The sequence below is a fragment of the Gouania willdenowi genome, chromosome 12, assembly GCF_900634775.1.
Source record: "Gouania willdenowi chromosome 12, fGouWil2.1, whole genome shotgun sequence".
In the NCBI taxonomy this organism is placed as follows: Eukaryota; Metazoa; Chordata; class Actinopteri; order Blenniiformes; family Gobiesocidae; genus Gouania; species Gouania willdenowi.
Window position 1 is genome coordinate 3,175,288 of NC_041055.1, and position 13,045 is coordinate 3,188,332.

The 13,045-nt window shown below is 36.3% G+C and overlaps 1 protein-coding gene across 1 annotated transcript; it reads right to left on the bottom strand.

Annotated features, from left to right (window-relative positions):
* Window positions 1–1,309: 1,309 nt before the first annotated feature.
* setb (SET nuclear proto-oncogene b) lies at window positions 1,310–10,717 on the bottom strand. The gene is made up of 8 exons (XM_028462362.1): window positions 10,488–10,717; window positions 8,066–8,123; window positions 7,837–7,979; window positions 7,654–7,757; window positions 7,414–7,527; window positions 5,886–6,056; window positions 3,981–4,121; window positions 1,310–1,859 (listed from the first exon to the last, which is right to left on the bottom strand). The coding sequence occupies exons 1-8, from the start codon at window positions 10,555–10,557 to the stop codon at window positions 1,839–1,841; spliced, it is 822 nt and encodes a 273-aa protein (XP_028318163.1). The 5' UTR covers window positions 10,558–10,717; the 3' UTR covers window positions 1,310–1,838.
* Window positions 10,718–13,045: the final 2,328 nt, after the last annotated feature.

Here is a 13,045-nt window from a genome sequence, read left to right on the forward strand (position 1 = left end):
AAACGATTATTTCCCTCTCCTCTAATATTATCAATACAAAAACAAACATACAATATATTTCACTAAAATGCAAATTACTAATATATAAATTAGAAAATGGCGTTAGTTGAGGCTCAGAACAGCCTGCTCTTTAAACCGCGGGAAGCTGGTTTTTGTTCTCATTATTGTTGCAGTTTGCTGTAACGACATTTCTTTGTAACTTTTAAATAAAGGACAAATGTCTAAAGTGAGTGTTCTGATTACTAACAAGAACCAAAAGTCAACTTTTAGCTAAAGTTAATCATCACACGTGCGACTAGTTTCATTTAAATATTTCCATCTACCAAAGGTTCTCAATGTTATGTTCATTTCCTTACATTTTGTCATTCTGCTTTTAATCTACTGCAATTAAAAAAGTATTTTTCTAATTTACCACATTTTTTTCTCCATTATTTTTTCATGTAACAAACTGCAGATATTTCCTCCATTTTCAAATACAGGTTAAAATTATTTAAGCTTTTTTAAATAAATGTATCAAGGAGTCATGAACCTTTTCTGCAACGTAATACATTTTTCTGACCAAAAAAAAAGTGCTGCACAATCTCACTTTGTGGATCATTGAAGAAAAACAAGCCATAACATTAAAGTTTATATAATTAAACTGTAGCTCAGTCACAAATAAGGTTTGTTGGTGTGATTTAAAATTTAAAAGGTTATTTTGTAATTGTACAATATTGGTTAATTGTTGCAACCTCGATTGTTTTACTTTAGCTTATGTCCAACTATTGAGATAATAAAAATAAATTCCTAAACACTGTATGAATTTGCTTAAATAGGGTATTTTTGCATTAACGTTAGTGTTTATTTTTCTGACTAAAAATATTTGGCAACTGCATTTTTCAAAGTGACAATAACAAGATGACTAATTAGAGGAAAAAAAATACATGTAAATGAAAACTAAATCAAAATTTATTGATATTTTCATTGACTAATAAAACCAAATTAATTAAAGGTGGTGGCGACATTACAGTAACATCAGTACTCATGTGATCAAATGTTTACAAACATTAATACCATTCCATGAACGCTTATCCACAAAAACGAAATCTTATATCCTGTATATTTTAATCGACAGTGTCTAACAGATTAAGTCGACTAAAATATTAATGTCATTTTGTTGTTTAAAACTAGACTAACTGAAATAGTCTTGATGACTAAATTTGGACTGTAAGTTTGATTTCAGTCAAAAAACTAAGACTAAACCTAAACTAAAATGTGACTGTCAGAGTGACCAGTCCTTAGATAACTTACATTAATGTGGAGCCTGAAATTGAAGGAAAAGGAAATTTATTAACACACGTGAGTTGGTGTGAAAGCTCCGCCCCCAGAACAAGAGTAAAGAACCCTGAACATTCCCGACAGGCGAAGTGGAACCGGAGCAAAACCACTGAATCATACAATATACATTTACATATAAAAGTGTCTGAGGATGCTAGCATTAATTTATCACTGCACCATGGCTTAACCTTTATTCAGCTCACAACGTCAACAGAAATCGGTTTCATTGTACATACAAATAGCTATAGTACATATTTCAAATCTACGCAGATGACGTGCAGAATGCTACAAATTTTTTTTTATTCTTTTGTAAGTCTTTGGGAGATGTAGAGAAAAGATGAGGGGAGGCCTGCGCACGCTGGACGTGCGCGGGTCAACATGATGATGGACAGGCTGACGACACAGAAAAAAAAAGTTTTTGTTTTCTTTTTGATTTTTTTTTTTTTTTTTTACAAAACCCCCTGAAACAAACTAAAGGTGTTGCTCCCGTGTGTGTAGACGATCGTAGAGGGACGAGACCTTTAATCTTCTTCACCGTCATCCTGGAACCACAGAAAATAAAGAAAGATGTCAAAACACTGTCCTGGCATCAAACACAGAGACAATACTGTATTTATTTCTCCAATTCACTCAATGTACAGACAGGGCAACAAATCAAAGGCAATAAAAGATTGAAAGTTTGTTAGAAAGAAGAAAAAAACACTTCCTCTGAATATTCTGGTTATTGTTTATTACTTAGTAAATTAGCGGCTGGAACTCAGCCAACACTAAACCATATCAACCTTCTAACGTGTCACTGCTCAATGACACAGGCTCAGGCCACGTCCAAATATTCCCTCCTATCGCCTTTCCTATCCACTTTTCCATAACCACGTTGATGACGTCACAGGGTTAAGGAAAGGTGTTAGAGGAGCTAGGGAAAGGCGATCCCGTTTGTTTTGACAATCAGACTCATTTCCACTAGGTGACGTAATAATCTAACGACCGCGAAGGTTAGTGACGTCTGCCGTGGTGAAAAAACTACAAATGTCCAAAAAAGGACTAAAAGCTCATTTATGACACCATATCCTGATATATTCTCAAAAATCACACGATTTGAATATAAATCAAAGGAAAAGAGGCGACCAGGAACAAAGGTGAAACTAAAAGAAAGTCACATTGAGAATAGTTGCTCACACTCACCTTCCACTCACTAATATGAATTATGTATAAATAAAACAATGTGGATAAAAATGTCTTCGATCAATTTTTCTTGAACCAAAGAATGTCTGTTTCATGTCAGTTATAATCTGACAATATGTCTTATATATAATAAGACATGGGTTTTAGATTATTTATTCATCAAGGCATATTATTGCATCAATAACTTACATGATCTCCATTACTTATCATGAGTTTCCGTAAACGCTCCGGTGTGCATTTCCCTTTAAATGTTGTTGCCGCAAGGAATTGTGGGTAGGCAATATCTCGTCTCCTTTGGTAAAGGATGCATCAGTGTTTCCTAGGCTAACAGATGTAAAAAAGAAAGCATTGAGCTTCTTTTCCTTAGCTTAGAGAACTCAGACGCTCTTTATCATGGCCTCTCCTTAAACACTTCGGGGGGTGAAGGAAAAGTGAATAGGAAAGGAGATAGGAGGGACTATTCTGACGCAGCCTCAGTAATAAACTCTTACTATGTAAGCTGTAGCTTAGCATGATGCTAAGTTAAGAGCGACCAGACAGTCCAACAGTGCCCTCACATGGACAAATGTGGTACTGCAACATTCAGACTAACACTATGCTCCCTCTGAACAGATATGTGAATATTAATGTACCTAACCTTTGCTCTGCTGTGGAGTCACACATACTCCACGCAAAGAATAACTATTTGTGATTTAGGTGCAGATGAAAAATACGTTATGAGGAGAAAAGCTAGAACAGTGATTCTCAACTGGTGGGTCGCTGGTGAAAAAAAAAATACTTCATGTTTCTCATGTTGGACTTGTCTTATATTGAAATTGAGTTTTATTTTTGACAGGCATGCTGTGAAATACATGTTGCACAGAAAAATACATAGTTCTATGTTTTACGTTTCCGGCTATTTTTGAAAAACTATTTTGGTGGGTTAAGTTCTAAAATCAAAATAAAAAAATGTTTTGTCGTGATTTAATGATCGTGGCAAAATGTGGGTCCCAGGGTGAGACCAGTTGAGAACCCCTGATCTAGACAATTAAAAAAAATCAAATACCAAATATTGACCAAAGCAGAGAGGGGAGCTGGTACATTTTTCATTACTAATGGTGGATTTGCTTCAGTCGTGATGGGAAACGTTTAGATCTGACTGGTGTTCATGTAATTAAAGGATTCTCTCCTGGTCGGTTCTGGTCAGACTGCCCTATGCAGGCCAGATACCATGGTACACCGATGCCATTCACCAATGTTTCTGCCCGAGGAGGCTCCACTATGTTATGACTACCGCTATCAGCAACATACATAACACAGACCACTGCACAGCAGCAGATTCACTGAATCCCAGACTGATCCGTTCCCCAAAACCCTTTGACCCAATAAACCCTGTGTCCACATCTGACCAGTAACCCTAAAGCTGGACTCTGTCTCATTCCATTCACACCACCACAACACGTGAAAGTCTGAGTCACTGATGAAGCAGCAGTGTCTCTCACCTCTCCATCTTCACCGTCCCCGTCCTCGTCATCATCCTCTCCTTCACCTTCCTCTTCCTCCCCTTCGTCGATGTCTTCCAGACCTTCCTCTTCATCGTCATCCTCATCATCGTCTCCCTCTTCGTCCTCCATGTCTGGGACCTTTGAAGACATGAAACATCAGCTTTAATAACGTTCAGCTTTGGCTGAAGAGCCAATCAGAGTGACCTGTGATAAATGCATTCATCTACAAACACCTGCTCCTCCTCACTGCTCCACGTCTGCACATCAGCCTCTCTGTTCCTCCCCTCTACGTCGCCACACACAAACACTCATTGTTTTCACCTTTTATTTAAACTTTTTTACGGTTGGTTGACCCAGTTTAAGTGCATTGTGGGAAGTGATTTTTTTGTCAACAGGATAAATTGTTTCTAAAGCTGCTGTGGATTCACAGAAACATGTCATAGTTCTTCCTCACTAAATCACGTGTCAAACTCAAGGCCCGGGGGCCAAATCTGGCCCTTTAGAGCAAAGTAAATGACAGAAAAACCATGTATCATTGTGTAAAATAATTCAGTTGTAGCTAACTCAGCCTTTCCAAATACACACAGATACAAATCTATAACTTTCCCATGCTTAGATCACATGATGGCAGTCATTTTCTAAAGTCACAAATTGATGAAAATAAATATATAAAATATTTTCAAAATCCTACAAATTTCCTCAAATTATTCTACTCAAACAACAATTGTTCATATTATCAAATGTAAGTGAATTAAGGTTTAAGGTCTCTGATATACTTTATACATCATTTAAACCTGGAAGTGCAAACTTCCATTAATGTTGAAATTGCTCTTTTTACAGCATAAAATCTGTGGCACTAGATGGTGCTGCAGAATAAAAACCCACAGATATGTTAGATCCTAATTTTTAAAATGAAAACTGTATCAACTTAAAACAGTTTGGGTTTTACTGAACCTCTGGAACTTAGGAGGAATGTTCTAGTATCAGGTGGTGTAATGAGGAGTGTGATCAGGTCTGTTAGAGTTAGTTTGTCAGCAGCTTTAAACACGGTTTATTTTTTTAAAAGACAACAAAATAATATAAATGAGAAAAGAGTCAAACCTCATTTGCAGATATCCTCAGTTATCTGATTATTCACACTTTAAAGGCGTGGAACTAAATTATCTCATTAATAATACAGTAGGTCAGAATGTTTGGACACGTTTATTTAAAGCGCCCCAAAAAACCCATTAAATGAAGAATCCAGATCAGATCAGGATGAAACTAACTCGACTTAACGAATAAATTTCATAAATATTGGCCAATTACAAACCAAGATTTGTTTTTTTTTTTTTAGTTTTGTCAATAATGACAAATTGATCCTGATCTCCTCACAGGTTTAATGGAACCTTAAATGGTTTATGTTTATCTTTTCACTTAAAACTTTTGATGTAATCCAAACAAATAAACAAATGCTGGTGAAAACATCAGCTTCTTGATGGACGTATTACACTGTTTTTTAACTTTGGAGTCGGGGCCCCACGTGGGGTCACCTAAAAAGTCTAGTAATTGATCAAATTTTTTTTATAACTGATTAAAAATGTATGCCTTTTTTTATTATTATACAAATTAAAAAACAATCTTTAACAACTGTATTCTATAGTTTAACTTAAATATGAACCAAGTTATTATTATTAAATAAAATGCAGTATATAAATATCTGAGCTGGCACAACTTGTTACTAATACATAAACTTGACATAAAATGTCTTTAGGATCGCCAGAATTTCTTGAAATCAAAATGGGGTCATGATCCATAAAAGGTTGGGAACCCCTGGTTTACTTAGAGAATCAGAGCCGTACTGGGAACACTGGTACCAGTATCTATGGAAGCCCATGTTTCCAGTGTGATGTTGTGACCTACCAGGTAGTACTGCAGCGGGTTGGGCCAAATGTCGTCTTTGATCACTTCTCCCAGTTCGTCGGCGCCGGCGTCCGAGTGGTCGGTGAACCAGGTGAAGAAGCTCTCTGGCTCCTCGTGCTGCCGCTTCTTCCCCGCTTTGTTTGGCGTCTGGCCAACACGTTTGGTCAGATCCTGAGAGGGAATCATCACATCCATGTTATTTAATGGACGCTACGATACGATTATTGTTGTAATTAGCGCTATATAAATGAAGTGAAATTAAGTCACTGATGGAGAGCAAAAGTTACAACTAAACCAGGACTTTAGTGTGGAAATCATACAGTGATTCACATCATAATTCATGTTGTTAATGTCAGTGCTTTTATTTTGAAGGGAATGCGCTTCTGCAGCAGCATGCTAACAAACTTATTAACAGACGTCGCAAAACGCTTCACAGATGTACAAAAGAACTCCATAAAAAATGTTCACACCTGTAACAGTATGTGGAAGTAATGATCATCAGTTTACATCAGGGGTTCTAAACCTTAAGTTCAGGACCCAATGCGGGGTCACCAGATGCCTTCAAGTAAAGAATATTTTCTGAACAATTTGAGCCCATTTTTACCTTTTTTTTTCAACTACATTAAATTTGTCTTTTTTTTTTCTTTCATATTTTGGCTTTTTTTAAATGCATTTTTGCTACATTCCTATCACATCATCAAATGTAAATGCCTTTTCTGCACATTTTTTTTACTTTAAAGATATCTTCAGCACTTATCAACTCTTTCCATTACTTTTTCCAACTAATGAAACAATGTTGACCCATTACTGTCACTTTTAACCTTTTTTTCACCATATTTTGTACTTATTTTTGCCAATTTAACCACATTCATGATTTGTCATGCCCATTATTTGCCAGTTTAAACAAAGTGTTCCTACTTTTTACTGTACATTACTCCAACCTCCATCCCTGCCACTTTTATGGTAATATTGACACTTTGAACACTTTTCCTGTCTGTTTTTGCCCACTGTAATTTGCAACTTTTAACCAATTTCTGTTTTTTAAAATCCCATTTCAGCACCTTATCCATTCTTTTAACCCATTTTATTTCTGATCAGAACAAGAATTTGCATCTTTAAGATAAGTATATACTATCTAGGGATGTCCCGATACAACTTTTACACTTCCAATACGATACCGATATTGCAGCCTTGAGTATTGGCCGATACCGACCCGATATCAGCAGAAATTATATATACTTTTATAACTTATTTTGTAGTGTAAAATGTGAGAAAAGGCTTGATCAAGTGATGTTACTCAAACAGAACAATAGTCAACAATTCAAGTTTTTACTGTCAGTATATGGTGGGAACAAGTGAGGGAGGGGATAAAAACTTATCGGAGAGCTTATATCAGAGATTTTAGATGCAGTCAGTTTAAATCCGATATTCGTTTTCTGGCTGATTAGGACACCCTAATACTATAGCCCACATAATAATAACTGGATAACAGTGGATATGAGCTGTGGTAAAGCACGCAAACACAAACCTTTCCAGCTTTCCACTTGATTTCACTGGACTTGGACACGGGGTCTCCGCTCTCGTTCACGTTGAACTCTTTGGAGAGAGATTTGTTCTCGAAATACGGATTTTCATCAAAACACTGTAGAAGAAAAAAAACACAAAGCAGTGCTACATCACAACAAATCTTTAAAATCCATAAAAAAAAGTAAATACAGGTTACACGATGTTCTAAAAGGAGAAGGTAATAAATGTTTCCACGACTCACAAAATCTATTCTGTATCCCGACTTGATGTCCTCAAACTCAGTGACCTCCACCCTGGACAAGTAATGAAGAGCCTCCTCATCTTCCTCTCCCAGAAGAGCCGACACTGTGCACACGCGCACACACAGTTAATGAAACACATTCACTTTCCTCCTCGGGTTCATTTCAGAGATCTGATCAAACACCTTGTGGATGGTTGACAAACGTGGTGACCCAGAAGTTTGGGATTTTAGCGATGAGTTCGGATCTCTTCTGAAAGAACGGCTGACGTAGTTTGTTGTACTTTTGCTCTACTTTTAAAATTTCTTCACTGGCCTGTTCATTGAGTCTGCAGAGAGAGAAAAAAAGAAACCATACAGATGTTAGAAACCACAGGATCAGCTTTGGTCCCCATCCGACCGACCTCACACTCACCTGTCGATTTCATTCTGGACTTCGTCAATGTGTTCGATCGCTTCCTGCTGCTCTTTTTCTGAAAGGACAAGAACAAATAATTCACTTTAAAATAAAATATGAACACATACAGCAAGTTATCAGAGAATATTATTGTCAGTTAAAAATGTAATGAGAAATATATTCAGACAGAGCTGAGAATGTTTCATTTCTCATCAGAGAAAACTTATTAAGTCTATAAAACATTGATTTTAATAAAAAATTTTTTTCCATTTTGCTTTAAATGGTCGAACATAGTGAGAAAAATATAATCAAGCTTTTTGCATTGAAGGCAATTTTACAATGTAATACATGTAATAAAAACACAGATGAACAGGTTAGTAATTACTACTTTAAAATGTTATATTTAGTTTGGAGGGAGAAAAAAAATGTTTAAAATATATATATTAAAATAATTGAAGGCGGGAAAACTAAAAACTCCTTTACTGTTTTATTAAACAACTTTGCATTTAAATGAATATTTGTACATTTTTCTGCAGTAATTTTCCTTTATTTTTTTCATTTCAATTAAACTGGTCGAATGTAGTGAGAGAAAAATAAAAAAAATCAAGCCACTTTTTGTAGTGACTGCAATATCAAAATAATGTGATAATTGTAATAAAAACAGATGAACTGGTTAGTAATTCTGGCTTTAAAATGTTAGATTTACTTTACTTTTTTTTTTTTTTTTTTTTAAATAGTTTAGGCAGGAAAATGAATGAACTGTTGTTGGTTTACTCCTTTACTATTTCATTAAACACTGTATTTAAATTAATATTTGCACATTTTCGTGCTGTGAATTTCTGTTTATTTAATTTAACTTAAAATGGTCAAATGCAGTGAGAGAAAAATAAAATCAAGCAACTTTTTGCAGTGAATGCAATGTTATAATGTAATCTTTGTAAAAAAAAAAAAAAAAAAACAATGTGATAATTTCAATAAATAGTGTAATAATTGTAATAAAAACACAGATGGACTGGTTATTAATCACTGCTTTAAAATCTTACATTTCATTTTGAGTAAAAAAAAAAAAAAATTCTTTTATAATTTAAGGTGGGAAAATTAATTTGTCAGATAGCATTGGTTATTGATAACAAAAGCAGCCAATAATTAATAACTATTGTTGATTTTCACTCTTTCACCTTTTTATCAAACACTTTGTATTTAAATTAATCTTTACACATTTGTCTGCAGAGATTGAAAAAATAAAATGGATAAAACAAATCTTCAAACACTTTTGATAATAAACGTAAAATCCCGCCTTTCATGAATTATGTAGTTGTTTTTTTTACTAAAACTAAAGTCGGTAATTGTTTGAACAGTGGACGGTTTTTAAATCGCATGTTTACGTCCGGTGGGCGGAGCTTCCGGTTTGGATGAAACGCTCATGGACGCGCGCACACAAAACACATCCACACCACGCACGCGCGTTCCCCAGCTCCACACACCCCCACGGGAGGGGGGTGTGCACGAGGAGGCAGCCACCTGTTTACAACGGCAGACGGCCGGTGTTACGGCCGGGCTGGTGACCGGTTTAAATGGTGACAGAATTCCGAACAGTTTTCTGTTGGTGACAAACTGCTTCGATGTTAATATACTTTGCAGATTATTCCGTGACTAATGAACGGGTTATTTATGCTGATAATTTAAACAAACGGAACACGCCTGTTGCTAAAACAAATAAGACAATTTATTCACAGAAAGTTATCTTTAAATATTATTTCCGTCGCACATTTAATAGAAGACTTCTCAAAGCCTTTGAACTAAATGGTGCCCATTGTGGTTCAGCGTAATGACGCAGTTATATAACTAAATTACGTTACGCAGCTCTTTATATGTAAAAAGCCAAAATATTGGCCAATTTTGAAAAAGTATCAACCTAATTAATTCAAAATGTAAAAATTGATGATCGAAGGTTTGAAACCAAGCGGCTAATCTTGTGGTAGCTGATGCCGTTACTACCAGCAACCAGCGACGCAGCCTCAGACGAACACCAGCTAATCCGATCACCGTTTAAAACAGAACACCAGTGAACCTAACGTGGGTCGTTACGACACAAAGAGATCCGTCGTGTCCGTGACCGACCGGCTCACACCGACGGTAACGGACGCTTCCACGTGGAGTATTATTTTCAAAAATACAATAAATTCGTCAACGCATGGCACGCGCGCGCACAGCGGCCTCGCGGGCAGCTAAGTAGGAGCTAGCTACCCGCGCGCTCCCGACCCCGCACCCGGCGCGCCACAATGTAAGCAGCGCTCCTGGTCCGGGCACCGATGACCCGCGGCTGTGCCGACCGACCGCGACCTGGTCAGGACCAGAACCGGGGCCGCGCTGAACCCCGTGCTGCACCGAGCACATGAAAATGGCGCTGCGCGGAATGACCGCCATTCCCGGAGCTCACCGGAGGAGTCGTCCGCTCCGTCGTGGTTGGAGTTCTCCTTCCTGCTGACCTTCGCCGATGAGGCCGACATGTTCGTGGCTGCTTAGACTCGGTTCGTGCCGCAGAAGTTTTCCTCTGAGCGGAGTGTTCAGGTTCTCAGTGTTCGCCTGTTCACGAGCAGAGCAGCGCAGCTTCGCACGCTTCTTTCTCTTCGCGCTTCCTGCTCCGACCACGTCACCGACGGACTGCAGCGCCTCATGGTGGACGGAGGGAGAACTGCAGCGGAAACACGCAGATCAGAGGAAGGACAATGAAACCGTTACCCAGAGGTGTAAAAAGTACTGATATATTCTACTCAAGTAGAAGTACTGTTACTTTATTCAAATTGTACTCAAGTACAAGTAAGTCATTTACATAAAATGCTCAAGTACAATTAAAAAGTATCTCAATGAAATAGTATTCAAAGTAAAAGTTACTGGTTGCTTTCACCCCCCACGTTTATTTTTGGTAATAAACCCACGGTTCCTTTTATACAGTAAACATGTATAAACTTAGAAAGGAAGAGACCAAATCTCGGACAATTGGAACTTAATTAATTTTCCACAAAGGCATCTGTGTAAAATAAAAGGTTTGTCAAAATGTAGAATTCTTTTTTGAGTAAAACAACACCATTCAATTCAATTCAAAATTGGAAAAAAAAATCCCAGGCTCTAAGTATAGATATATTTAGTAACCCTAGAACTGAAAAAAATAATAACCGGCATTCAATGCTGTTTTGGCGCTGTGCATTTTGTTTAATCAGATGCTATGATGTGATTCATTTGTTTGTTGTCTGGTCATTTCATTTTTTGTAGTTTCACATGTCCATTGATCATTTGAAAAACAATAAGTAATCATTTTACTCAGTAACGGTTGGATGTAGAAATGTAACTAATTACTTCTTTTAAAATGTATAAGTGCAAGTAAAATTACTGATTTATAAATGTGCTAAAAAAAACAAAACAATAAAAAGCAACTCAATTACAGTAATGTGAGTTCACCTATGACTGTTATTCACTTGTTTTATAGAAACGCCCCTACACAGTGACGTTTTGGAAAAAATGTATTAATTTTATATAATTGCATATCCTGATTAGCTTCTCTCGTGTATATGAACGTTTTGTTCGGTTTCTACTATGTTTGCAATTCCAAAAAGAAAAGAATACTACATAATTAACCTGTTGATCCCATAGCAAAATTCCATATTCATAAATGTAAATTTACTTCCAAAAAAGCAGCATTTAATTTATTTCTATTAGAGTTTCAACAATACACAGAATCTATTCGGCCTATATTAAACCCCCAAAGCTGTAAAAACAATTGACTACTTATATTTATTCAACTATTTAATCTGAAATATGTATTTATTGATTCCTGTATTTTGCAACCCTGGCATTTTTTTTCCCTTTTATTTTCTTTATACATTTCTTTGATCTTTCTGTAAAATGTTTCCATTTATTGTTTGTTACTGGAATTCAATAAAAAGTGACATTAAAAAACAAAAAAAAAAAAGATCAGAGGGAGACACGTGACGCTCAGTTTGATCCAAAATCAAACCTTTAACTCATCATATTTGTTAAAGTCACATCACATTCTGACAATGTTCCCTTGTAAAAATCCTAAGAAATAATTTTTTTACAACTTGTAGTAACAACAAATGCCCACAAAATAAAAGCAAAGATCAGGATCAGTTGTCAGGTCTATAGATGTTGAAAAACAGTTGCAAACCTTTACTTCCTCATTCATTTTAACCGAGACCGAAAATAAAATCAAGGATCCACTTCACTTTAGCACTTAAAATCCTTATTTCCAGCCCCAGTAAGACTAATCAAACCAATGCAAAGATTCCTACATTAAGGAAAAACCTTTTATTCTGTTTCCTTATCTCTTAGAGCAGTGGTTCTCGACCCCAAAATAAAGGTTCCAGAGCCTGGGGACCCCCACTGTAGCTGAAGGTGGTTGAACACAGCCATGTGGAGACAGGACCATCTATAAGGGGGGATAAAGGGGAGATACATTTTGGGGTCCATCCATAAAGTCAGCAAAATGATGGTCCATTGTTCTATGAATCTGTGATAACCACTATTATTTGCTTCATATGTGTTATATAATGTATGTTAAAGATGTAAATTCTTGTTTTAATCAGAAATAAAATGGGTTAAAAGTGACCAAAAATGGTGGAAAAGGTGGTGAAATGGGATTTCCAAAAAACATAGAAATTGGTTAAAAGCTGCAAATTAAGGTGGCCAAAGACGAACAGAAAAAGTGGTTAAAAAAAAAGGGTTGGAAGTTTCAAAGTGTTAATATTAGAAGAAGTTTAAACGGACAAATTGGGCTTGACAAATGGTGAATGTGATTAAATTGGCAAAAGAGGAAGAGTGAGAAAGAAGTTGCTTAAAATTGACAATAATGGTTCAACATATGCAACATTAGGTGGAAAAAATGATGTAAAGGGTTTATAAGCGCTGAAAATATCTTGAAAGTGGAAAAAATGTGTAGAAAAGGCATTGAAATTTGATGGAGATGTGGCAGAAATGGGA